Below are 26,797 nucleotides of genomic sequence, written 5' to 3' on the forward strand. Positions count from 1 at the left end.
GCCTGGGGGGAGGAGACGGATGTACCTTTACATGGTTTACTCTTTACATGTTTTATTCTAGAGTAAAACATGTCAGTCTCGCCGTGTGGTCAGACGCGGCACCGAGGAAAACAAGGGCAGGGGACAGAAAGTGTGGGGCACAGGAGTGCGACTGACCCAGGATGGCCAGGGACACTCTCCCCAGAATGGTGACATTTGAGCTGAGACCCAAAGGCGGTGAAGGACCTGGACACAGCTTTCTGGGTGGCACCATTCCAGGGGGGGTCAGGGGAGGCACAGAGACCCGGAGCAGGGACTGGCATTGCCAGGCAGCAGAGGGGCAACCAGCCACCACAGGGATGCCCCGAGCTCCGGGGCCGGGGAACCCTGGGCATAAATGACGTGGAATGAAAGCTTAGCTTGAAACAAGGCTGCGTGAAGACCAAACGGCTGGGGTGATCACATTTCTGCCACCGAACTCCGAGTCGGTTAAGGATCTACCTACAGGGTTCGAGATCCTCTCCAGTTGAACCTTAAAGACTGTCAGGCCGATGCCAAAACTGCCACTAACGTACGAGAGTCCAAAGGACAAACTGTCACCTAACTGGACGGATCCCCACCCCCTGTACACACGGGCGTGGGGGGGACTGGAGCTGTAAAAGCGCCATTAGAGGCGATGAGCTTGCAGCCCACACGCCTGCCAAAGCCCCAGATCCCACCATCTTCCCTGAAGCTCCCAGTTTGGGTTAGGGCGATGGAAAAAAATGTTGGGGAGTCAGGAAAACTGTCCAGATTCACCTAAGCTTCCTTTCTGGGGGGAAGTTCTGCTGCGGGGAGGCATCAGACCTGCCAGCCACCACACACCAGGGGGGTCCCCCGTGCACGAGGCTCCCCAGCTGCACCCACACCAGCAGCACCAGCACTGGCCACAGCATTTCAGGAAGATGTTGTCCATGCCCACGCCCTGGGGGCATGCCTGCTGACCGATGGGCTGACAAAGGATTTGATGAAACCGGGGGTCCGGACACGGGCTGCCATTCTCCGGGACAGGACGCTGGTCGGGAGGTGATTCAGTGTGGGACGTGCCGCTTTCCCAGCACAAGGACTGGACAGCAAGTCCGCGCAGCGGAAGTCGCCCTCACACCCACCAGCCCCTGGCCTGCCCCACCGAGCCAGCCACCTTTCCCAGGCCGCTGGCGTGCCCGTCATCCTTCCCCACCCGGGCCACCAGAGTGCCCGTCGTCCTTCCCCACCAGGACCCAAAGAACACCACACTGTTCTTTCAGAACAGAACGAGTGGCCAGAACCCACGTTTCCTGTAGTTAAAATGGGAACAGAACCCAATGCCCTGTTCCTTGCATTTCTGATTCCAAGAAGAGACATTTCTTGGCTGAGGCCGTCTCGTCCCTGCCCAGGTTTTCCTATGTACCAGGCTGGCCAAAACGTCCATTCAGGTTTTTCCATAAAATAAAAGACACATTTTTCATTCTCACCAATAACTTTATTGATTTGGATATTCTGAGTGTGTTGGTTCTCTCCCACCCCTGACTTCTGGGTAGAGGCCAGGGAGCTGCTGAACACCCTACAGTGCACGAGAGAGCCCACGGCAGACGGTTATTTGGCCAAAATGTCGGTAGTACCAAGAAAATTCGCAAACCACTCTGACACGTTTGGTCAGTCACGGCACCTTCTCCACACACTGCGCAAATCTTTTTCTGCCTTTCAGCTGTGTTTTTACCTTTCTTGAAATAATGAAGCATAATACACTCAAAATGTTGTCTATCTTCTTCCATCTTCAACATTAAAATGGCTGCACAAAAATTCTGTAATTTTGATAAGCCCTTTTTCAAATGCATGCTGATGTGACGGCTGTCACGATACAATCTGACAAAATTGTCTCAAATGAAGTTCGAGACAGCTAAGCGCTACCAGAGGCATCGTGCGCAGAAAGCCCAACAGACTGGTGGGCCAACCCGAACCTCTGTCTGTGCAGTCTCGGGCAGAACACGGAGCGGTCTGTCCACAGGGACAGACAGGAAAACCTCCACGGTCCGACTTAACCGGAGCGCCAGGTGTGAGTGGGCATACTCTGCGGTGCGGTGGGGCCTGCGGACGAAGGAGGGCCTTGGGCTGAGCAGCCGCGGGGGCGCAGGTAGATGCTGGGAGGCCTCCGCTCTGGGTGAGCTCGTCTTCCCTGGCCGTTGGCGCGGCATGGCCAGACCCTGGTTTATGTGCACGAGCGCGTCACAGAACAGACTCGATCCTGCTGTGATTACAGAGACGCTCATTCTGAGCTGGGCTCCTAGGAGAAACCTCATCGCAGACAGAGACGTAATGATGAGACTCATTACTTCAGGTCAGAAACGCTCGGTGTTGGCAAGTTAATGTGTCTGGACAAAATACTAACTCGCCCTCGCCCAACAGCCACGTGCCGACGGGGTGCCCGGGACTGCCAGACGGGGCCCTAGCCGTTCTGCCCACGAGGGAAGCAGCCCGGTGCTGACTCTGACCGCCTCCCCATGGGCTGTGACCTGGCTGGGTCGCTACATGTAAGGCTGGGCTTCCGACAAGGGCAGGCACCGCTCTGGCTCCCAGCCCCCTTTCAGGGGTCATGCAGGGGTATGAACTGAGGGGCACATCTGGTCTCCTCACCTGCTCGGAAAGCAACAAGCCCTCATCCTGCGTGAGCCCTGAGCCCAGCCTGTCCCCCAGGAAGGGCGGGGCCAGGGCTGGAACGATTGCACCTGCTCCACAGATGGTGACGAGGAGGGCCCTGAGAGAGGGAGGCCCCGGGCCTCAGTGAGTTACACGGGGGGGGGGGGGGGGGCAGGGCAGAGGGGCGCTGAGGGGGGGCCCCTGGTCGCTCAGCTAGCTCGCACATGGAGAAAGGACGTAACAGGTTTCAGGACAGGAAACAGATCTAGAGAACAGGCAAGCGAGAAAAGTCTGGGAAAATGAGAAGAAAACTGCCCCGGGTTCTCTCCTTGGTGGTTTTGGCCCAGGTTCTGGCTTCCTGGACCTTCCCACCAAATACACATGAGCGGACCACTGCTCGCTGTCCTTCCCTTGACAGACACTCCAGGGAGGTCCACGCCGGGGCCCAGGGTGGAGGCTCGGGATTTGGGCCCCGTGAACGTGGAGGGGAAGGCTGCTGGCCTGCACGGGTGTCTGCACTTGGCTGCAGGGCTGTGGGAGAGACGGACCCGCACCCCTACCCTCTCCTTCCGAGCTGGGGCAAATGCGTCTTCTCAGAGACGTTGCAAAATGGGAAAGGGACAGGATGTCCCATGCCTGCTGATGACATTAGAGGAATGTCTGCCCTGACCTTTGAGTTGGAATGTGGACCCGCCGAAAATGAATGGAACAGGCAAAGACATGAACTCAGGTGCAGAGACATGCGGCCGGCCAGCCCATGGGGAGACAGAATGACTCTGCAGTTCGAGACGCAGCAGGGAAACCAAGAGGTTTCCCGCAGCAGAGAGGCGCCCTGCACGGGTCTGTTAGGTGCGCGTGACAGGACAGGTGTGATGAGAGGGGCCTGGGGTGCGCAGAGTTGGGGGCTGGGGTGGCGACACTGGCAGGCAGCCTGGCACAGCAGTCCTGCACTGGGAGTCAGCCCTGGGCGTGGCGTCCAAGTCCCCAGATTGCAGTGCCCTCCCGTAACAGTGAGCATACCCCTCCTGGACGCTGGTGTCAAACCGAATGGGGGGCTGGCGGGGCGCTGTTGGGGCGTGCAGCTGGAGAACAGACGGGGACAAGGAGGCTGGTTCAGATCCCGCCCCCCCAAACCTGGCTGTCCCACACCGAAGGCCTCAGTGACTCCACCCACAACACGGGCGGCGAGAGCACCTTCCCACAGGGTCCGTGGGAAGGTCGAATGTGACCACACTTGTGCGTGTGCACAGTGGTGCCCGGCACAGAGCAAACCCTGTGAAAGCCTTTCCTCCCGTGGACACAGGAGGACGGGTCCCCAGAGCGGCCTCGCTCCCCTGGGCATGCTGGGGGCAGGGAGAGGGGGCTGCTGGACACAGAGGACGCTCTGGGAAAGCACCCCGAATCTCTTTCCCCGGCCAGCACCTGCAGGAAGGCCCTGCGGGGGGCGCCCTCACACCCCTGCACAGCCTGCGCTGGAGAAAGGGCTCCGCACCCCTGCTGAGGAGCTGACCTCTCACCTGGCTGGCAGGCTCGGACAGGCGACCGCCTTCATGGGTGGCTCCCAGCACGGACATGCTGACCAGGTGGGCCCATGGCCCGCTGTCCCAGCAGCTCTAACGGAGCCCCCAGGGCTGGACGAGCTGCCCGCTGGGGCCTGGTGCCACATAAGCCAGCCACCCTCTGCCAAGCTGGGATGAATATGTGATCCTCCAGCGAAGGGGCTCCCGGGCCCCGGTGCCCACCTGCAAGCACCCAGACCTGCCCCGTGGCTCTGCTGAGGGCGGGGGTGGACTGGCCTGAAGAGGACCATCCCGCAGGGTGAAGGGCTGTTAGCATTTGCTGTCTGCGGCCTCATCCTTCCTGGGACCCGACGGGGGCTGTCGGCAGGAGCCCAGCCCCCAGGAGCGCCCGCTGGGGCACAGGGAGGGCGAGCGGAGCTGGGCACCCCCCGATGGCCTGGCACCCTGAACCACTGAGCTCTGACTGGGGACTGCTGGGTGTGAGTGTTGGGCTTCCTCTTAGAAAAAGGGAGTTCTCTAGAGGCAGGTCACTCCCGCTTCTTCGGAATGACCGGCTGGAAGGGAGAGCAAAGGAGACCCCGCAGGGGCCCCAGGCGATGCGCCCAGGAACCCCAGAGGAGGGCTGGCCGAGGCAGGAAGAACTCAGAATGAAACGTGAGCAGCACCGTGCTCTCCTCGTCCCACGACCCAGCCCCACTTCTGCAGGAGCCCCTGGCCCAGGCCTTCTGCCTCCTGTCTTCATCCCCTTCTCCGCCTCCCTGCCCACCAGGCCCGAGTTCTCCTGAAGCTCCGATGAGTCACAGGGCGTGGGAGCAGCACCCCACTGTCCTGCTGGAAGCCTGGTGTTTGCAACTCCAGGAAATGGACGAGAATACACTTGGCCCAAAAGGGCCCAGGTTTCCTACAAGTAAGGTGTCCTAGGATGCTGGGACGCAAGCCCAGGGCCTGGCAGAGTCCAGAAGACCCTGGACAGGCAGCCTGGGCCCCAGGCCTCCCAGGCCCACGCAATGCCAGTTACCAGACAGCCCTGTACTGCAGAGGGGATGTCACAACCGGGGACAGGGCGACAGCACAGCCCTGGGGCCAGCCCACGCCGGGGGGAGTGGGGGGTGCATGTGCACGGGATGCTTATGGGTCTGCACAGGACAGACCCTGCTGTCACTTAGAGAAGAGACGCAGTGAGTGAGGGGTAACGTGGGCATAGGCATGCAGGGGGTGGGGCTCCTCATCTCGCTTTCCTCATGACCTCCTGCGTGATCAGAGCTGATTACAGCCTCGTGGGGCTCGCTGAGTGGCCACAAGGGCCTCCCGAGGGCTTGCACCCCCCAGCCCTCCCACTTCATGGTACGAAGAAGGAAACTGTGCTCCAAGCCACATGTGCCTATTTCAATGATAACAAACTCAAAACTAAACCTTCAGTTCCTCAGTAGCACAAGGAACCTTTATGCGCCCAATAGCTTGTGACAATTTAAATAGATGAAATGAAATAAAATTTAAGGGTTCGGTTCCTCCAAACCCACCAATCACATTTCACATGATCGGTGCCACCACACAGGAAGTGCCACTGGGGGGCGCTGGGACCTCACCTGTGGAGACATGCAGTTCAGAAACACGTGTGAAGGCACTTTTTTGAAAGGAGGAACGGATGTGAGGTCAGCGCCCACACAGAAGCCACGCGGAGAGCCGGGCGCGGGGCAGGAAAGGGTCCCGTCGGAGAAGCCCGAGGACGGGTCTCATTCCCAGACGGCGCACCATGGCTGAGGTCCGAGGGGAGGCACCACCGCGCTTCCCTTACAGGTGCCGCAGGAGACAAGGAGGCCGTCTGTGGCCACCATCCCGTGTCGTGGGAGGGCCACGTGGCTGAGAGGACGGAGCCCAGTGTTGTGTGTAACTACTAAAGACGTGGCATTTACACGCAGCGCATGTCAACCTGTGCCGATGGCGTGGATGGCCCGACTCAGTAACACAACATAGTGTCGTTAACACGACATGGGGACATGCTGTTCAAAGACGGCAGTTCTCCCTCGGCACAAGCGCAAAGCAACCTCGCCCCAAATTCTGCCAGGTTTGGGTGCTGCAGGTTTGCTTTCCTCATTTCAGGGGCAGAAGACAGTGTGCGTGGGACAGAACGTGTTTAAAGTTCACAAATAAGAAAAAGCAAATGAAACTGGCCAGGAAAATAAACTCTGAAGAGGCAAAGAAAGGCAGAGGATGGGGCCTGTTAATTGTTCAGTAAGACGCACGGCTCGGTCATCAAACTAGCGTGGACCTGGCCCGGGATGGAGCAGAGGGGTCCTGACGCCGGTCTGTCCGACCCCTGGGGTGACATTTCGGACGCAGGGACAGGAAGGCGCCACAGCAATGCTGACGCCCGCACTCGACACGCAAAGACGGAGAACCAGAAGCAAAACTTATTCCTTATGCCAAAATCTCCCAGGAATAAAGGCAAACATCAAAAATAAAAATGAACAAGCACTAGAAGAGAACACACTTCTTTCCATCTTGGGTCAGAGAGGATTCTCCAGGGATGGGGCAAGCCCAGGAGACAGGCAGGCAAAGTTTCTCCTCCTGAGCTACAAATACAAAGACAAATTTCCAGGGTTAAAAAAAAACACCATAAAATCAAATGGCAAGCTGGAGGACATATATGCAATATATGTGATAAAGTATCGATTTCCTTAGTGTATAAAAAACTCCTAAAAGTTCATATAAGTACAGACCAAAACCTTGCTAGAAAAGTAGCAAAAAGATATAAACAATTTAAAGAAAAACAACAATAAATGACCAATAAGCATAACCTTGTTCTTAATGAAGGAAAAGCCAATGAAAACAAAGGGATACTATTTTCCACCTATCGAAGATCCCGGCAATGATCCAAACCAATCCCCTGTACTAGCAAGAAGGTGGGGAAAGGGGAACTCTCATACAGCGCAGGTAACACAAATTAGAACAAACACCTCAGAGAGCAGACTGGCAGTATCTGTCAAAACGCACAATTAGCCACACCTTCTGACTCAGAAAGTTCACTCCCAGAAATGTCTCTCATAAACATTCACACAAGTAGCCCAGACAGGATGCTGCTCGCAACGTTGTTTATACAGGGAATCACACACACATAGTGCGTGTTGTACACGTGTAGCACACACACGAAAGAGTGCATGTAAAACTTAACAGAGGCTTTCTCTACGAAACAGGCTGAGAGCTGAGGATGGGCAATTTTAGTAAACGCTCCTGTGTATTTTTACCACCAAGCATCACTGCCCCAGAGAACCGCTCTTCAGTCACGCAGCCGCCCAGGCGAAGGCTGGAACTCCCGGTGGCTGCTGGGTGGACGGTGCTCAGTGCCAGCCGTGTGCCACAGGAGGTCCCCAGGCCACTGCCCCCCTCACCGCCTCCCACAGCTGGGGGGAGTTTTGCTTGTCATCCTGTAACGTGGCTGTGCCCCGTGGCCAGGAGGCCCGATGAGGGGTTATCCTGGACCCAGAGTGCAGGGAGCTGGTCCCCCGAACCAGAAGCCCAGAGGACACATTGCTAAAGGCCCCCGACTCCAATCCACAGCCCCCACAGTGCAGCCCTGTGCTGTGAGCACCCCAGACTGCAGCCTCTGGGGCCAGACTGCTGCGTGATGCCGTGCATACACGGGGTCAAGTTTGTGAAGACCGAGCATTTCCTCAGAAGCTCAGCAGGCTGCGGGGTGCTAGGCAGACAGCAGGCGTCCCGTGGGGGAAGGTGGTCCGCTGTCCTGGCGCCACGGAGGAAACCAGCCAGCAGCAGAGGCAAGAAGCGCTGAGCAGACCGAGCCCCTCAGGATGAGCTTCGGCAAAGATGGCCGCCACCTTCTACCAGGTGCCAGAGGCCGGCCGGCCAGTGCAGCAGGTGGAGATTCAGCAGTGGACAACGAACTTCTGGGAAGAGCCGTGTGGGCCCTAAAAGGCACCCCAAGAACAATGGGGGGCGGGGAGAGACAGGAAGGAGGAAAAGGTAGGGAAAAGCTCCCCGGCAAACATGGCATTTAGTTTTCGATCCCAGGACGTGTTTGGATTGCGCCCGGTAGCCGAGGACTTCCCATGAGTGACAGTGAGTTTATGGGGTTCTTATGTGAGCTTATTTGAGGTCTATTTTTTTAAAAATGTTCCATTTCTTAAGTTGTTTTCAACTTTGTAGCAATGCTTGCTTCACGCTAAAACACCCTTTTAAATCCCAGCCTCGTGGGTGGAAATTACAGCCTGCTCCAGGTGTTTATGGTGGTAACAAACCATGCTGGTGCACACCGTCTGGCACGACACACCTTGCCACGTGACTGTGGGTGTCGGGAACAGCTGAGCTGGTGAACTTCACGTCTGCAGGTGTTTACACACCACACACACCACACACACGTCACTGCAGGAGTGTTAAAGCCAACGACTGGACTGGCTTTAACACTCGACTGGCCTAAAACAATTTATGCAACTTCGAGAAATGCCTCAATTACCTCTGGGAAAATAAGGCTCAGTATTTAAGGGACAGAGGAAGGCAACACTGTCGCTTTTACATTGGTGCTTTCCCCACTGCTGCACAGATACTCAGTAAGTGCCTACTATGTGGCAGGCGCTGCCCCAGGCACAGGAAGAGTGACAGTGAGCAACGTGGACACTGTCCCCTGACTTAATAAACTTGCTAATAAACTAAACCCTACCTGTGCCCCTGGTGTTGTTCTCCGTGGTTTATTTGTGCGGTATTCTTCCATCCTCACAATCCTGTTTTGCAAGTGAAGACACCAAAGCACAGAGCGGGTAAGTTACTTGCCCATGGTCACCCAGCCGCGCTGCTGGCAGAGTTGGGACTTGACTCGGGCCGGCGTGGCTCTGGGGCCGGCCCTCCTGATCCTGCCGGTATCATACCACCTTTTAATGTGCACAATTCCAGACCACAGTGGGCATCTGTCCATCGAGGGCGGGCGTCCATGGGTAATATACGTGCACCCCCTCGAATGTCCCCACCCGGACTGAGCCACAAAAATAAGATGGACAAGCGGCAGGCGATCCTGCCACCGAGGTCCCCGTGCCATCTGCACAGAAAACAAAGAAGGAAAAGGAAACAAACTATGAAACCTTGTCAACGCTGAAACAGAGTCCTTGGTAAAGACTAAATGGATGTTTCTGAAGTGTCATTGGCCATCAGACACTGTCACAGCCTGTACTGCCTGCCACTGTCCCCTCCCAGACCACAGGGGCTTGGCCGTGGCCCTCAGGGTGGTCCGATGGTGCCGGCGCATTCCACGCCACTCACCCCGCACATCACACTCTGTCTGCTGGCGTGCTCGGGCCTCTGCAGGACCCCCCACTCCACCAAGTGCAGGAAGGCTCCGCCCCACACACACAACCTCTCCGCCCGTCTCTACCCCAGCCACCTTATGCCGCACTCTCGGGCCGGCTCACGGTACTGAGGACAGGTCGGGATCCTGACCTTGGTCTAGGAAGCTAAAACTTTCTAAATTTAGAGCTTACATAGTATCTTAGGGTCCATTAATAGTATCTCCCAATATACGTCAAAGACTAAATGAGTATTCGGCAAACCAGAGCACAGAGGGATTCAGGTGTGAGCCTCCTGTGACGTTTATGAATCACCTTGAAGAAGCTCACAGACTGAGAACTGATGTAAAAAATGGAACCCGCCCTGCAGGTGCCGTGTCGGCTGAAGCTGCTGGTGGAGTTTGAGCTCGTGGATGCGGCTCCTCCAGAAAGAGGGACACGGGGGCCACCAGCCCTGGATCGCTTTCCAAGTGGCTGCTGTGTCGCTGGGCCAGTTCCTGAGCTGTGGCCCAGCGCACACTTCCGATGGGTGGTCTGCTTTTCGGGATGCATGGGAGTGGTACAGACCGCAGGCCCAGCTGGGGGCGGGGGGGTGGTTCTCCATCCCCACCTGAGATCTGCCTCTCTGGTGGGTTGTGGGAAAGGAGTGGGGATCTGTAGGAATTCGCTGGAACCCCGGCTCCAGCCCGGGATGCTGCCACTGCATGGCCCCCGAGCGGCAGGTAATTCTGGAATCAGGCGAGGATGGGGTGGGGTGTGCTCCAGGCAGAGCACACCACCCACTGCACAGGGGTGGGGACCTCCCCGCCCACACACAAATCGAGTCACCCTCGGAAACCCAGCACCTGAGGCCGGCTCAGAAAATCCCTTACTTATGAAATGAAGTGTTTGCTTCCTGTGAGTTCTCCCGCTGATAGTCTGAATCCCAGGCCACAGGAACTGCCACTAATCCAAGCAGCCTTGGCTAGAAACGGCTGCACGGGTACCCAGGCGAGGCAGAGTGGCAGGGTTGCTCCTGAGGCCCACTCGGAACCCCGTGTTTCCCACTTAACTAAAAGGGCCTCTGGACCCAGGGGCAGGGACAGGCCCATTCAGGGAGGGGGCCTGTGTTGGGGGGTGGGGTGGGGGGTCTCTCTGCTTTAACGTTGCAACCACAAACTCATCTTTCTAGCAGCTCCCTGTGGCACACGGTGTGACTCGCGCTTCTGAAAAGGCACTTTGTGGCTTTGATCCCCCAAATCGGCAGCCACCAGGCTCCCTGGCAGAACAGACGTGACGCTACTGCCCCCTGGTGGCGGGTGAGCACCGGTGCTCAGTGTCAGACCCACTGGTGGGGACAAGGGACAGGGAGGTCTCTGTCCTGCAGGAGCCAGTGGGCAGCCAGCCCTGAACAGCGGAGGAGAAGGGGACAGTTTCGTCTGTTCTCGCTGGCCCAACTCTGGATGTCCTCACTGTCTGCAGGTTCGGGTCCTCTGGACGGTGGGGCTGCAGGGAGAACACCATTTCACAGAGACTGAAACGAGTGCATCAGCCTTGGTGGGCGGGGAGGGACCTCCGAGCCAGGCTGAGGTCTGGAACCCCTGGTGAGCCAATGTCAGTGCCAGGTTCGCCTCCTCCCCAGCTGTCACCGCACACAGACCGCCCTCCCACTGAGCAACGCAGGGCAAGGTGGGAGTGGGGTGCGAAGGAAACCCGGGGTGTCACCCCAGAAACGCCCCGAGGGCATGGGGGTCATTGCGAGCTGAAGGTGGTGAAGCAGCCACTCAGGCAGGGAAGTTCCCTGTCCTGCCACCACCCCCTGCCCCTCAGCCTCCTGTGTACCAGCCAGCGGCCCCTCTCCGGCTGGGGGCGGCTCTGGACCCTTGGCCCGGGACCCTGCGGACAGGGGGCTGCCGCCCCCATCCTGTCTTGTTCTTCCTCCACACGTTTACTCTCCTTTGCTTTTTTAAAACACTTTTTTCTTCATTTTGAAAGATATGAACAATAAAATGGCAATAAATACATATCGACGATTGAATCTAGAAAACAAAACAAAATGAACAAAGCAGAGCAGAAACAGACTCACAGACAAAGGGACCAGATGGGTGGCTGCAGCGGGGGGCATCGGCCCCGGCGGGGGGAACGTTGGGGGGCTGTTGGAAGAGGCAGGGGGACTAAGAGGCACAGGCTGGCAGCCACCGGGCAGTCACGGGGTGTCTGGCGCAGCACAGGGAACCGAGTCGGGGGTCAGGAACACTGCGACCACCATGCGAGGGGCTGCTGGGGACGAGATTTGCTGCTCCTCGCTGTGCTCCGTTTCGCTGAGGCTTCTCCCGGGCGGTGCCTGCATCCTCATAACTGCTTTTCTCTCATGAACCGGTCTTTCTGTTAAAGCGCCCCCTGCAGGGGGAGGGCGGGGAAGGCCGCAGGGAGGCCGCCCGGGGAAATCCTCCTCCTGGGCCAATTCCACCTACTTGGTGGGAAAGTCTGATTTACGGTGCCACCGGTGGGGGTGACAAGGCGACAGGGTGGGTTCAGGTACTGGTACACGGCCCTAGGGGATGGCGCAGGGCCTCCCCAGCTCCCGCGCTCATTTACAGAGGATGCACCTGGGGTCCAGGAAGGTTCCTGACTTGGCTGAGGAGATGCGGTTTATTGTGTCTCCATGATGCTCGGCGTTTATATTCACATCACACACACAGCGAAAGAAATTAATTCCGTCTGTCATCCACCAGGTCTGCCTGGGGCTGGCCCCTCACACTGACCTCGCCACGACCATGGGGTAGGGGGGAACTGCCCTCCTTCCGCCACGAGGCCAGGCTTTGGGGTGGTGACCAACCCACCTGTGGTCCCCACTGGTCTTGCCACCGGCCATGTGCTCGGAGGGAGCGGGCCCTCAGCGAACTGCATTGAATGAATGAATGGAAGACCAATGGACGAGGGAGGTGGTGGAGCCGGGGCTCACATCGGGTTGGTCCAGCCCGGACACAGGAATGTCACCGAGGCTGCCATGGTGCCCCTGAGCACTCGGACGCATCCGTGAGCTGCAGGAAGTGGCTGACAGAACGAGAGGCGTGTGACGCCCTCTCACGGGGCTGTGCCAGGGTGTGCGTGAGAGATGTGGGCGATGGGACGCTCCACGTGCGTCCCTGCCTGAGACCAGCTCTTCCCGGCCATGTGACAGGGACGGGTCGCTTGGCCTGCCCTGGCCTCAGTGTCCACACCTGTAGACCCGGGGTAACAACAGCACTTTTTCACAGAGTTCTTGTAAAAAGATGAAATGATACATGTTTTAGGTCAAGCACGTAAATAAACAGGAACTGCTTTGTTATCTTTAAAATAAAGCAGAAAGTTTGACAGAAAGTATAAAGATGATAAAGTAAAACAAGATATTATGTTGAGCAAAATAATAATAATAAATCCATAATTAGCTACCTGAATTAGGTAACACTTCTCTCTTCTAATTTGGAAACCAGGCCGACCTCAAACACCTCTTTCTATGGTGTTAGGATTACACGTGGGAAACCCAGGCGGCAGCTGCCACAATCAGTAATGAAGGGAAAAGTACTGGCCCTTCCCTTGGAGAAAAAGATTTAGCTCCGCCCCCACCCCGCCCACGCGCCTTCAAAACCTAGCAGCTGGCACCTTACAATACACTGGAAACTTAATGACCTCCCTATAATATTATTGAAGAGGTCTTTTCTGCTTAGAGGTGCACACTGTATTCTTTTATAGAGTTGGAGCCAGAAAACAATCCGAGTAGAAAATGCCTTAATAACCATGCTGAACATTAACTGCTCCACAAAAGTAAAAAAGTTTCCAAGGACGTAAAGGTCCCAGGAGGCAGCTGCTGTGGCTGGCGGCCCGGTCCCCCGGTGGGGGTCTGCAGCCCCAGCACTCCCCCCACCGCCCTGCAAGCCCCGCTCCCTGAGGGTGAGCCCACTCACTGCCTTGCTGCCGGAGCCCAGAGCACAGGGGGTGGCGGCCACTCTCATCCAGAGACCAGGTCACAGACCGGGAGTCCCGTTCCGCCCTCTCCTGCCTGATCTGATGGCAGCCAGCTGCCAGGCTGTGAGCTGCCACAGGGAGAGGCCCATGAAGTGGGGACTGACGGAGGCCCGCTGCCACCAGCCCCCGCGGAGCGAGTCCCCAGTCCAACACCCCCGTGGAAACACAGTCCTGCCCGCCACCATGCAGCAGCAGGGACGCCACACTCCTGTGGTGTGGCCTTCAGGTGAGACCATGGCCGAGGCTCACTTGCTTGCAGACTCGGGGACAGGGGCACCCACCTGGCCATCCCTGGGTCCCTGGCCCCCAGAAACTGAGATGGCAGAGACTTCCAGCCTTGGTCCCCCAGGCTCTGAGCCAGTCTGTCATACAGCAGAGGAGAACGAATACAGGGACAGATGTCACGTTCTCACTGCTTTCCAGTCACTGCCACGGGCCCGCCATGCACACCCTCAGATGTAAGTCCTCCTGGCACCCACTTCTCGGGCAGGGAGATCGAGGCACGGGTGGGGAGCAGATCCACACCCCTGGCCGTTTTGCTGCACTGCCCCAGGGTGCACACGTCAGGGCAGCGTGAGCATGCTGCACCCGACACAGCTTTCCGGGTCACACTGCCACTCCATGCCCACTGAACCCAAGGCAGCCATGGGCCTCTGCAGCAATGGAGCCCTCCACGGCCGGAAGGCGACCCTCCCCGCCATCCACGTGGGGATGAGTGACTCAAGGTTTTCCTGATGCTGCACTCGGGAAAGGGTTTGCTGCACCCAGGAAGGGCGGAAGGGCTGCATCCATTCCCCCCTGCTGGTCAGGGTGGGCCCAGACATGTGGCGGGGTCACCTCTGCCTCACCGAGGGCAGCCCCCTGGCTCCCGTGGCCATGGGCACTCAAGTACAGGACACTCTCCCCTAGGGCTGAACTGTGCTTCTAGAGCCCGGCACCCTCCAGCCCCTGCAGGGAGGCCTCCCACCAGAAAGTGTGCCTGAGCAGAGTGTCCCCTCCTTCTAAGACATATGATGTCCTGATCATCCCGAACGAGTTCAACCGTATTGCGCTGGTCTCAGACCTGCTGCTCAAGGAGGTTTAAGGGGGATTTCTGTGCATGATTGAGCCCGAGAAACTGCACACCAAGGACACCTGGCTGAATGGGAAACCGGATGAGAAACGCCTGGACTCCAAACGGAACTGGAACCACCCATTCCCGTCCTGCTGGGAGGTCACCTGGCAACTTGCTGCTGCTGCTGCGGGGGCGGGGGACACGGCTGGGCGGGCACACCCACCCCGCAAGCAGACGCTGCACACTGGCTGTGCCCTGGATCTGAGAACCTGCTTCATCACCCAGTTGCCATCAGTGAGGCTGGGACAGGCTGGATCTGCCCCTGGGGTGCATGGGCAAGGCCCCGGGGCAGTGACCCCACATTGAAGAAAAGGCCTCTGGTGTGTCACCCACCCATAGGCTTGGGCTCTCAGGCCGACTGCCAGTCATCCTGCTGCTGGAATGAGGTTGAACTTGGCTCAGGAGCTGGTGGGCAGGGCGGGGGGAGCCTGACCCCTGATGCAAACAGGGAAACCCAGGTGCAGGCTTGGCCAGAAGTGGAGCTCAGTGACTACCTGTTCCATTTCACAGCGCGACGGGTCCAGTCAGGCAACATCCCTGGTGGCTGGGACCAACGGTCCTCAACATGACTCCACTTAGAATCTCCTGGGGAGCCCTCCTGGGGTCCCCAGTCCCTGAGACTGGGCATGGTCTGTGGCAGCCGGGGCATGGGGGTCTTCAGACCACCCAGGGGGTCCCTACTGACAGGAAGAATGTAAGGACATCACTGGGACTCCTTCTGTGCCTCTCGGATATTCCCCGTCACTTGAAGACGTAAGGGGGTATCGCAGGTCTCACGTGGACATTTGTTTCAAGAAAGGAGAGTTGATTCTCTAGAATAGTCAACTTCCGTGGTTCGCATTTTCCGACTTAGCCTTGGGCAGAGCTCTGCCCATCAAAAACATCCATTTGCATTGCAGACGACAGCAAGAGTGGTATTCACCCCACTACCAGGTGGAACTACACTTACTGCCTGAAACCAACAGAGCATTTTCTGGGAACGTGGACTTCAGGTTAGCTTGGCAATGACTGAATGAACGCTTATTCTGGGGAACCAAGGAGCCCCTGCCCGTGACCCAAAGCAAGTGGAACTTCTGGTTCAAGGCCATGCTTTGCTTTCTCGACACAAAGAAAAAACATTCCCACCCTAGGACAGTGGTGCATATGCTAAGTGAATATTTGCACAAGAGAAAGCAATCTTATTTTAATAAAAGTTCTCATTCATTAGTGATTGTGAATTAATGATGATACAGTTTCAGTTATTTATTTATTTTTAATATTTTATTTGTTTTTAGAGAGAGAAAGGAAAGAAGAAAGAGTGGGAGAGAAACATCAGTGTGTGGTTGCCTCTCATGTGCCCGCTACTGGGGACCTGGCCTGCAACCCAGGCATGTGCCCTAACTGGGAATCGAACTGGCGACCCCTTACTTCACAGGCCCTTGCTTAGTTCACTGAGCCACACAAGCCAGGGCCAGTTTCAGTTATTTTTTTAGGTAGCACTTAATAAACATACTCATTAAAAATTATTTACCACTAACGACTGCTCAGCTAACAGGAACAAATGTTACAGATCAGACGCCAATGGGCACAGTCAGAAAACTGCCTCTGAGGCCAACTCCCTGGTGACGCTCGGTTCAGGGCCGTTCACTCTGTTCCCTTCAGACTAAGGCAACAGAATGCCGTGAACCACGGTGGGAAGTTTGACACGGCCTTTTCCTTCACCCCATCCGCCACAATCTGGACATCTGGCTGCCCCCACAATTCATAGGTAAACACCCTAATCCCCAAGGACGATAGTATTAGCTGGGGGCTTTGGGCGGGACTACTCAGGTCAGGGGGCTGGAGTGCCCACATAATGGGGTTAGTGCCCTGATGAAAGAGACCCCCCCCCCCAGAGCCCCTTGTCCCTGCCACTGGCGAGAACACAGCTAGAAGTGAGGAGACTGCATGGGGAGGGGACGCAGGTCCGCAGGCGACCACACTGGCCTCAGGGCTGTGAGAAATGCCTTCTGCTGCAGTATTTGGTCACAGGAGCCCCGACGGGCTCGGATGTCCATCCACGGGAGGGGACGGCCAGACCACCAGCAGGGCCTGCCGTCGCCCTGCCGGTCAGTGAGGCTCAGACACCGCTCCCTAGAGGTAGAATCGCAGTTTCACCACCCGCCCAAGGGTGGGACAGGAGTGGCCTTTACAACAGTGAGGCCGTCAGACTGAACCTCAGAAGCCACTCGGTCCTCCCCAGCGGACTGGCCAGCGCTCTCTTCCCCGGACGATTCGCTGTGACTTCTGCAGAGCTGTCTGCGCTTGGGGGCTGACACCTCAGTCCAGCAGGGTTTGGTGTCTTCACCCATCATTTGACAGGTCACAGGACACTGCGGACAAGCCGCTGACGCTCAAAGGGCCCCTCCGCATCCCTCCGCATGGAGAAGACGGGCTCTGATCAGCCTCCTGTCCTTTGCTGCACCTCCCGCACTGGAGCTGCATCGGAGCTTCCCTGGCCGCAGCCCCAGCCAGAGCCTCCCCACCAGTCTCCTGGCTTCCTCTCCGCCACCCCATCCCCTTCTCGGACACATTCTCCAGCCTGTTTGTCGCGGAGAATAATGTCGGAATCCCTCTACGGCCACTGAGGCCCTCGGGGCCCGGGCTGCAGCCAGCCTCAGGGGCCCCCACCGGCCCCCACCTTGCACTCAAAACTCCACTCTGCCGTGCAGGCCCCTTTCTGTCCCCCAAACGCATGCAGTTCGCCCCTGCACTGGATGCATCTGCTACTCGCTCTGCCTGGACGCCAGCCACATGGAGTCCACACGGGGAGCTTCCTCCATCGGCCAAGTCCCAGCTGTGGGGAAGCCCCTGAGGCCACTCAGTCTCGAGGGGCTGATGGCGACCCTCAGCAAGTCCTTTTCCTAGCACTGTCCCCAGAGGTATTCTTCACCAGCTACATCCGCCCTGGACCCTGCGAGGCCAACCCACCTGTGCCCTGCACTGCAGGCCTCCTGGCTGCTGGCTGGTTCAGAGAGCCCGTGGTAAGTGGGGGTGTCCCTCCTTGCTCAGCTTCTCAGTGCCACCAGGGACAAGCGGGGGTGTCCCTCCCTGCTCAGCTTCTCGGTGCCACCCAGGGACAAGCGGGGGTGTCCCTCCCTGCTCAACTTCTCGGTGCCACCCAGGGACAAGTGGGGGTGTCCCTCCTTGCTCAGCTTCTCAGTGCCACCCAGGGACAAGTGGGGGTGTCCCTCCCTGCTCAGCTTCTTGGTGCCACCAGGGACAAGTGGGGGTGTCTCCCAGCTCAGCATCTGAGGGCTGTACCTTCATGTCTCAGCTCCTGCCAGGCAGCTGCTCTCCTGGGATTCCAGAGACACCCCCTATTGATTCCCTGAGTCCTGCCCCCCAGAACCAGCTCCTAAGTAAAACCTCCTGAACCACCACAGGGCCCCTATTTCTGGGGCCTGACTGACACCACCCTGCCCTGCCCCCACCTTGGTTACTCCTCTGTCACACTGTCCTGCTCTGTTTTCTCCACCGCACACACCACTTAAATAGAACAGGGTTCACTTAACTTCTTTCCATTGAGTTCACTTAACTTCTGTCCCCATTCTCACCCCCAGACAAACACAGGAAGCTCAGCGCGCTCACCGCTCTACTCGCTGGGCCTAAAGCAGAACCTGGAGGGTAGGATCCCTGAATAAATAGCGAAGGAATAAACGACCCAATGTGCGCAGGAATACCAGCCCTCTGCCTGCTCCACCCACCACGTCCCCAGCAAGAACCGCCCACCCGCCCGCCCCATCTCACACAAGACAGCACTCTGCTCTCCCAGACCTCCCGCTTCTGCCCCCACCTCGGGGTTTTGATTTTTCCCTTGGCAGTATCACCTCCGACACATTTGATATTTATTCATTTACATGTTTCCCCCAACAAAAATATCAGCCCTGAAGGCGGACACGCAGTGGAGTCACCGCTGTGCCCTGGGAGCCTAGAGCAGTGCCAGGCCCAGGGCTCCGCCTCCACTCACATTTGCTAAAATGAACAGCCAGCAAAGTGGACAAAATTTCACACGCCGCCATTCAGGGTTGCGCGCCACCCTTCCTGGAAAGAATGTCATCGGCGCCTTGCTCGGCGCCCGAGCAAACAGTGCCATCTTACAAGACCTGACCTTGCTCCCCTCGCGGCATCGTGAGGACGCCCAAGAAGACTGCAAATGCTGCTGGACGCTGGCCCAGGGAGACAGAAGGTCTAAGAGTGAGCAAGACCCCGTGTCTGTGACACTGCTGGACGCTGGCCCAGGGAGACAGAAGGTCTAAGAGTGAGCAAGACCCCGTGTCTGTGACAATTGTTGCTTGGGAATGTGTACCCGGAAGCTTACCTAAGGTCACAGCCATTGGGGATCCTTCCCGAAAGTACACAGCATATAAATGATACATTGGTATTAAGCTCGCTCTCTGGCCCACTGCGACCCGTTAAGCAGCGCAGCCGGACCAGGGCTGGGGAGGCTTGCTCTCTGACAGCCGTGCTCCTGCAGACAGGGCTCTCCAAGAGAAGCCTCAGCCCACACTGCCCCTGGGGCCCAGGTTTTACTCTGCGTGCTGATTGCAGATTTGAAATAAATGCCTCCTTCCCGCCATTGATTGCTCATACCTGCCCCCTCGCCTTCCAGAGTCTCTGAAATGTGAGGGGGGTGGGGGGTGGAGAAGGGAGTCCCCATGGACTGAGTGCCAGAGGGTGGCCGCATGTCACTCCTCCAGGGAGCAAGATTCCTGAGTAAACGTCCTACAGGCCTAAAAAGTGAGTCCCTTCCCTCCCAACACCATTCGACCAAAACTGGCCAACCGTGGGGTAATGAGCAGCCGCGCCGCTCACCCAAACATTGGCTCTTCTTCCACCAGTGCAGATTGGGAATGTGTGAGTCACGTCACCACAGTGAGTCCCTAGAAATGAGGTGACCCCTCATCTAACCAATAGGTGCAGCGGCCGGGACGAGCCTCCGGTGACAGCACAGCATGAGCTCCCGGGCTCCCCTCTTCACTTCAGGGGCGAATTGCTCCCTGTCCCCGCCTGAGCAGACACCAGGGAAGGGGCGTCACTGGAGGCGGTGACCAGCCCAGGTCCAGGCCCAGGCGCTGAACACCCGCTGGGCAGGCTGGGCATGCAGCCCAGAGGGTGCTCCGGGACCGGGGTTCTTAGGGGAGTGCGACCCCACCCCAGGCAGGACAGGAAGGGGCCTCGGCTGGCAGGCCTGCCTGGGCTGTCGCTGCGTCCCCTGGTCTCCCTGTCCCCTGTCGGCCCGGACCTCCGCGCCCCGACCCTCACCACGTCCTCCAGCAACAGGTGTCGGCCGTACACCCAACGGCCCACGCGCTCGCCCTCACCCGGCAGAGGCCGTCCACGAACACGCGCGGGTCCAAGTGGCAGGCGATGGTGGCGCTGGGCAGGTCCTGCATGTCCACCTCCTCCATCTCGCAGTCGATGAAGCTCCAGTCGCCGCCGCCCTCGTCCGCCTCGGCCGCCCCGGAGAACGGTGCGAAGGGCCGCAGCGTCACCTCGGGCCGCACTCGAGCCGCGGCCGCCTCGGCCGCCTCCCCGAGCCGGGGTGCCGCCACGCCGTCCTCCATCCCGGCGCCAGAGCGCCCTCCTCGACCGGCCGCGCCGGGCTCGTGCTCTCTGGTCTGCCGACTCGCAGTTAACCCCCTCGCTTTCGTGTCGCGTCTGACCGTCACCGCCGCTCGGGCAGCGTCTGCGCGCCAGCCGAGTCCGCCACCGTTTCCCTTGGCGTCCTGGCTGCCCAGCTCTCCAGGGCGGAGCTCTGGCGGATCCAGCAGTGGGCCCTTTAAGGTTGGACTCTATGTGGTTTTTTTTCTTTTTGCGTCCCGCCCTCCAAGGATAGAAGGCCAATAAAGGAATGGAGTTCTTCTCACGTGATCCCTACTGCACCGCCCTCAGCCTGAAGCCTCTGGCAGCCATGTTGATTATGGGCAAAGGCCTGTCTGGGGCTAGTTCCGCTTCCCCAACAGCGGGTGCCAGGCAGTGTCCTGGGCACTGGATGGTAGCTGAGGTGACAGCTAGGTTTCCATGCGGTGACATTTGGAAACGCATAGGCTAACTATTGGAGATTTAAGTGCAATCTAGTGCAGGTAATGGCTCCATGGCCACAGGCACGGAGTTGGATGCCTACTGGATGTTATTACAGGTAGTCGCAAATAAGGAGTGAAGTGGACTGGGACAAAAGTACCCTACCTCCACATTTCAGCGTATTCGTCTTCATGTCAGTGTTCAAAGTTTGGATCATCGGAAATGATCTTTTGAGTTAACCTCATGTGCTTGGTGCAACAGGAGGTAACGAAGGCACCGAAACGTCCGTCCTTATCTTGGGGAGCTTCTTATGGAGGGAAATCGGCCTGTCTGTCTCTCCCGCTTCCCTGCCTCCGCCACGGACGGAAGCCCTTCATCTTGGAGGATAATGGTAGGGTGAAAACCCAGTCTGAATTCCCGCTTGGCCATTAGTGACTCGGCCAGTGTCCCCATCTGAAACATGAGGTCATATATGGTACAGGACCCAGGACAAGTCAGGTCTGTTTATGTGCTAGGTTTTCAGGACGACGTGAAATTAGACCCATGTTTTCTCCTAACGGAGGTTTACCCTCGAGTTAGGAACCGAAAGTGATTATGGTAAAACGCACATCCAACGCACAGCTGAGGTTTCTTCAGAACGTGCCGTGTGCTGTGGTTGCTGTTAGAACAGTTGTAGGCCCGTTGGTGTCCTGTGGAAGCTTCGACCCTGTGGGAGTGGTGGCACGCAGGCAGCGCCAGTTCAAGAGAGAGAACACGAGGTGCGTTGCGGCAGGCTGGGGTCTTCTCGCCCACGCAGTAAAGAATTACAGGTCAGCAAGCCTATTGGTGTGTAAGCAGAGCTGATTAGTGATACGTTCTCCTGGAAGAGAATGGGCCTAGCAGAGGCGGGTGGGAAAGGCAGGGGGGCTCGATCTCCTGGTCCTGGGGATGCACACAATTTCCAGGGCAGGGTGAGGAAATTATTGGTGGGAGAAGGTGGTACACATTCTTCCAGGGGAGGGCATGAGTCTGGGTAGAGGACTCTTAACTCAGATTTTTATCTTGTTCCAGACACCCCTTGTTTTCCTGTTCAAAACAGATGCCTGGCCCGAGGCAGTTAATCCAAGTGATTTATGAGCTTTTTCTGCAAGTACTATGGACCCCCTCCCACCCCTCCTCCCCCTTCTCCTAAACTTCTGCCTAAAGGAGGATCGGGGGAAGTTGGGGCCATCCCACACTGCTGGTGGGAATGTACAATGGTGCAGCCACCTTGGGAAACAGTTTGGCAGTTCCTCCAACAGTTAAACAGGAAGCTACTGCATGACCCAGCAGTTCCTCTCCTAGGTGTGCGCCCAAGGGAACTGGACACGTGAGTCCACACGAAAGCCTGTGCACGAAGGTTCCTAGCAGCGTTAGTCGTGATAGCTAAAGGGTGGAAATAACCCAAGTGCGCATCAGCTGATGAAGGGGGGAACCAGATGTATATCTGTGCAATGGAGTGTTGTCCAACCGTCAAAAGCAATGAGTACTAACCCCTGTTACAACATGGAAGAATCTTGAAACATTACACTAAGTTCAAGAAGCCAGTCAGAAAAGGCTCTTTGGTATTCTGTGTATATGCAATGTCCAGAAAAGGCAAATCCATAAAGACAGAAAGTAGACTAATGGTTGCCAGGGGCTGGGAGAGGAGGGGAGGGAGTGGCTTGTAAGGGGCACAGGGTTTCTGTCGGGGGCAAAGAAGGTGTTTTAACATCAGATTGTGGGGATGGTCGTGCAACCCCCTGAGTATTGTCGGAATCACTCATTGCACTTCAAAGGGTGACTTTTATACTACGTGGATTAGGTCTCCATACAGCTGGTATTTTGAATACGAGAATGTGAGGAGGGCAGGAAGGTGTAGATGAAGTGCAAGACATCGTGGAGTTCGCAGCTCTGAAGGCGGAATACAGGGGAACGGGGACCAGCAGTGGAAACAGCTCCCAGCCAACCTGTCACTGGGTCCCTGCTGTGTCATCACCCTCAGGACAGGAGGCTCTTTCCGTTCTGCCTTCCCCGAAGCCTCTCCCAGCGTGGGGACCAAGGGCAGGAGGAAGGAACGCCCCAGGAAAACAGAAAGCTGATGTGCACCTAGAGCCAGCCATCACAGGTCGTCGCCACTGAGCTGAGAGAGGCGAGGGCAAGTTCCACCTCAGGCAAGCGGTGAGGACAAAGTTTCCTGCAACTGACTTGACAATGCAGTCAGTCGTTTCTAGGACACAGAGACACTTGGTCTCTGGGTTACTTTGGACCCCTACTCTGTCTGCTCTTTCTCCCCAGGCAGCAAAGCAAAGACGCTGATATTTTTTCTTAGTTGTTTGTATGAATCCAATAATAATAATAATAATAATACTGAGTTCATCGGGGTAGCTCCTACGTAGTTAATGGGTAGACATGCAAACTAGCTCCCGTAATCCTCATGAACAGGCATTATTACTCCAGTCTTGGAACTGAGGCACAAAGAAAGTGATTTTCCCACCAGCAAACAGCCAGTGGCCACAGCGGAACACCAGCCATGCTAATCACAGTGCGGTGATGACCCTCAGGAAGAGATGACCCTTTGCAAGACCAGCGGCCAGCAGGGCACTGTCAGACCCCCGGGGCCAGCACTCCCAAAGTGTCAGGGGAAGAGGACAGGATCTTAGTAGACAGGATTAGCATCGTGCCTTCTGTATCTAGGTGCCCAGGGATCCTGCCCTATTGGAGGTGACAGCACTCAGTAATGAAATGTCAGATTCTCCTCCCACTTAGAAAACAAAATGTCACAGTAACTGCCATCTTTGTCGTGCCTTACAAGCTTAAGAAGGGCAGGCACTGGGCCTTGTGGCCTTCACTAAGGCCACCAATGAACACCAAGCCCCAGGGGACCCTCCCAAGGAGGGGAGACATAAAATGGGCTGTCCCCACCCCAGGGAGACGCTAAGCAAACGTGCTGCTGAGGTGTGACTGTGGATGATCTGAGGGGCCAGGGGGTGAAACCCGGGGGTGATCTTCTCTGCACTGCTGTAAAGAAAACAGGGACACGGTTCCTCAAGGTCCTTCGGGAATGGGCACCTGTCTCCTTGTCCGCCGTGGCAATGGGCTGGAAGATGCCCCTGCTGCCTGACTGGAGAGCCTTGCCTTCTCGTGGGCTCTCAGGAGCTGGTGTGAGTGAGTTTCAGAACCCCAGAGGGCAAGGAACGGACACAGTCCTAGGGCCGCTGCCGTGCGTGCACCCCTCTGCTCACTGCAGCGGCCCCAGGAGCAGGCGAACTCTGGGAGCAACGAGCGGTCCCTGAGCAGACGGGTGGGTGAGGAGGGTGTGGCGCACGTGTGCAGTGGAATGTGACTCAGCAGCGAGAAAGGAGGAGCTCTTGCCTTTTGTGACAACACAGAAGGACCCAGAGGGTACTGTGCTCAGTAACATTCATTAGTCAGGCAGAGAAAGACAAATATTGTATGATCTTACTTACATGTGGAGTCTATGAAAAGGAAACAAATGAATAAACAGAACAAAGTAGAAACAGACCCATAGATACAGAGAACAAGCCGATGGTTGACAAAGCTAAGAGGTTGGGAGGATGGGGGAAATAAAAAAATGATAAAGTAAAATAATAATGGACAACACAAACTGCCACAGTGAGCAAAATATAATCATAATTTTTAAAAAGAAAAATAAGCTGCTCTCAGCGATTCCTTTTATGAAATGGCAGGTGGGGCACACGATTTGGTTAGTATAACACACCACCTCCCATTCAGTTTCTCCCCCTTACGCCTTTGTGGTGGCAGCCAGGCGATTGCCGAATGTAACAGGAGCGTGGGGCTCGGGAAGCCACATGTGGCCTCGGTTCTTAGCACCTGCCTCTCACGCGCACTGTAGCCCAGTTCTGCAAACACACCGAGCGTCGATCCACCAGCCTATTCATTTGCCAGGTGGGAAGTTTCACTGCACGACTTCCAATCGCTTCCTGTTTTGCTCTGCAAATGGAAGGGGCTGTGTGCAGCAGGCCCTCGCTGAATGCTTATTAAATGAACCAAAGGCATTTCCGCACTCTCCGGCAAATTACAGACATTTTAAGATGTTATTTTAGATAGAAGGCAAATCGCTGCACTTCCGAGTGTTTTTTTTTTTTTTACAAAGAATGAACTGTTCCAAAGACTGCTCAATTTAATAACTCCTGAAATAACTCGATCCTAAGTTTCTATTTTGTTACCTCCTATAAAATGAATAAAAATATACACTATTTTTGTTGTTGTTATTTTAGAGTACAGAACTTTTTCCCTTATTCAAGGTTCATTCCTAAATTTTACTATTCAAAATCTCTGGAATTTTTTTAGGGTCTGTTGCATTTAAACTCAGAAAGCTAGCATTATAAACCGGGTCTGGGGGCCGATGCTGAATGGGGTCGCTTGGCCTTTCCAAGCGTGGAAAGAAAGCTCACTGGCTGTTGTGTCTCTCCAAGCTCTTTCAAGGTCGCTGACACCCCCCTGGGTGCTTTTATGTGAGGGTCTCCAATTGCAAGTAACCAAGGTCCTGGCACCAGTCCAAACAGGAGGGACTTTAAGTGAAGGATGTAGGGTGTCTCTTGGTCACCAAAGGCAGAAATGCCACCAGCCATGGAGAAGGTCCCAGCATCTGGGCCTCAGTGGCTGTCCTGAAGCCAGGCTGTCACTCTGGGCACCTTGAGGCTGGCAGAGGAAGGGGGTGGGTTTCAAAGGAAATGGGGCAAACACTTCTGAACATGTGCAGCCGTGCATTTTCCGTGATCTCGCATTGTTTGGATGTCACCCTTGGTCGGGCACACAAACCACATGCAGCCCTGTCCTGGTGGCACACAGTCTCATTGGCCGCTTCAGAAGGCAGGCAGGTGTGGTCCAAATTCCTGATCTGTCCTTTACCATCCCGGGCCATGGGGATCCCGCTGTATAAAAAGGTGAAATAAGAAGTGGCGAGGGGGCTACAAACCATGTCCAAGCTCCGTGTCCAAGCTCCTCCGTGTCCTCAGAGGAGGACTCAGTGTGGACAGATCATCACTCTCCTCTCAGTCCTGAGTCTCCCTCTACTTCTGTACCTACCATCAGGGTGACAGGTACACAGACGTCCCCTTTGGACGTTCCAGGGAAGGAACGCCAGGGCAGGGCTGCGTCGGGGAACTGGCGAGCTACTGTACTGGTCATCAGTTCTTCAGACGGAGGGGCGGAGGATGCCACCGGAGGATTCCGCTGGCCCTACTATCCGTGTCCTTCCTTGGGGATGGCTTTTAACTATGGCAACGGGCTCCTTCTCCTTCTTTGTTCCAACCCCATGGATGGGAACCTCATCCTGTGTGCCCGACACTCTTGAGAGAGGGAGGGGAGCCGTGCCTGCCACCCCAAAATATGTCTCTTTGGCCTATTGATTCCTTTACACTGGTAACTTTTAAAAATCTTCACCCAGGACATTTTTTTCATTGCTTTTTAAGGAGAGAAGAAGGGGGACAGAGAGACAGCAACTGGTTGTCTCCCGTGTGCCCCCGGATCCAGGAATCAAGCCCTCCCCCCTTTGGTTACCGGACGACACTCCAAGCAACTGAGCCACAGGGGCCAGAGCTAAATTGGTAATTTGTAAGAAACAAAAGGCTGGAGAAAAACCTTGGGCTTTCGCCCAACCGACTAAAGGACTTCAGCGAGGGCACCTGCTGCTGGAACCGCGGGCTCCCAGCCCGCTGCGAGGTGAAGGGAGAGGAAGCCGGGGGAACACTGCCACCCAGTGGTGGGAGGCAGACTGTCAAAACCGCGGCTTCTGGCTTTGCCCGGGGCAGGGCCCATGCCCCTTCACAGAAGGGGAAGGAGAGGGGAGGTGGGCGCCTGTGTGGTCAGGTTCCTACCATCTTCCATTAGGCAGGTGTAGGGAGAGCGGTCAGAACGCACTGCAGGGTCTGCTTGCTTAACTACACCCCGGAAGGAAGGGCTTCGAATGAAGCCTGGGGTGCACTCGCCTCCCTCCCTCTGGGCCAAGCAGAGGCCCCAGCCTCGGTCAGGGACCTGGTGACACCTGTCCTGGCTTTCAGACCCTGTTGATGCAAACTGGCTGTCGGGTTTCTGGGCTCCCCAGGAGCCGGGGGGCGGGGGTGGAGGGACTGTGGTGGAATTGGGGGCTGATAGCTGTCTTTCTGAGACCCCCCGGGGTGGGGGTGGGGGCGGGGAGCACCCACCCCTCGCCGGGTCCTCGACGC

General features: G+C 56.7%; 1 protein-coding gene across 1 annotated transcript in view; it reads right to left on the bottom strand.

Moving 5' to 3' along the window:
* RCAN1 (regulator of calcineurin 1) overlaps positions 1–20,329 on the bottom strand; it is a 64,458-nt gene extending 44,129 nt beyond the window's left edge. The window contains exon 1 of the mRNA XM_037040598.1: positions 19,889–20,329. Coding sequence (XP_036896493.1) covers positions 19,889–20,131 — 243 coding nt within the window. The 5' untranslated portion in view covers positions 20,132–20,329. The remainder of the gene's footprint in view (positions 1–19,888) is intronic.
* Between the last annotated feature and the right edge of the window lie 6,468 nt (positions 20,330–26,797).

This window comes from Sturnira hondurensis, unplaced genomic scaffold (genome assembly GCF_014824575.4).
Source record: "Sturnira hondurensis isolate 20B ecotype Veracruz unplaced genomic scaffold, ASM1482457v3 Scaffold0002640, whole genome shotgun sequence".
In the NCBI taxonomy this organism is placed as follows: domain Eukaryota; kingdom Metazoa; phylum Chordata; class Mammalia; order Chiroptera; family Phyllostomidae; genus Sturnira; species Sturnira hondurensis.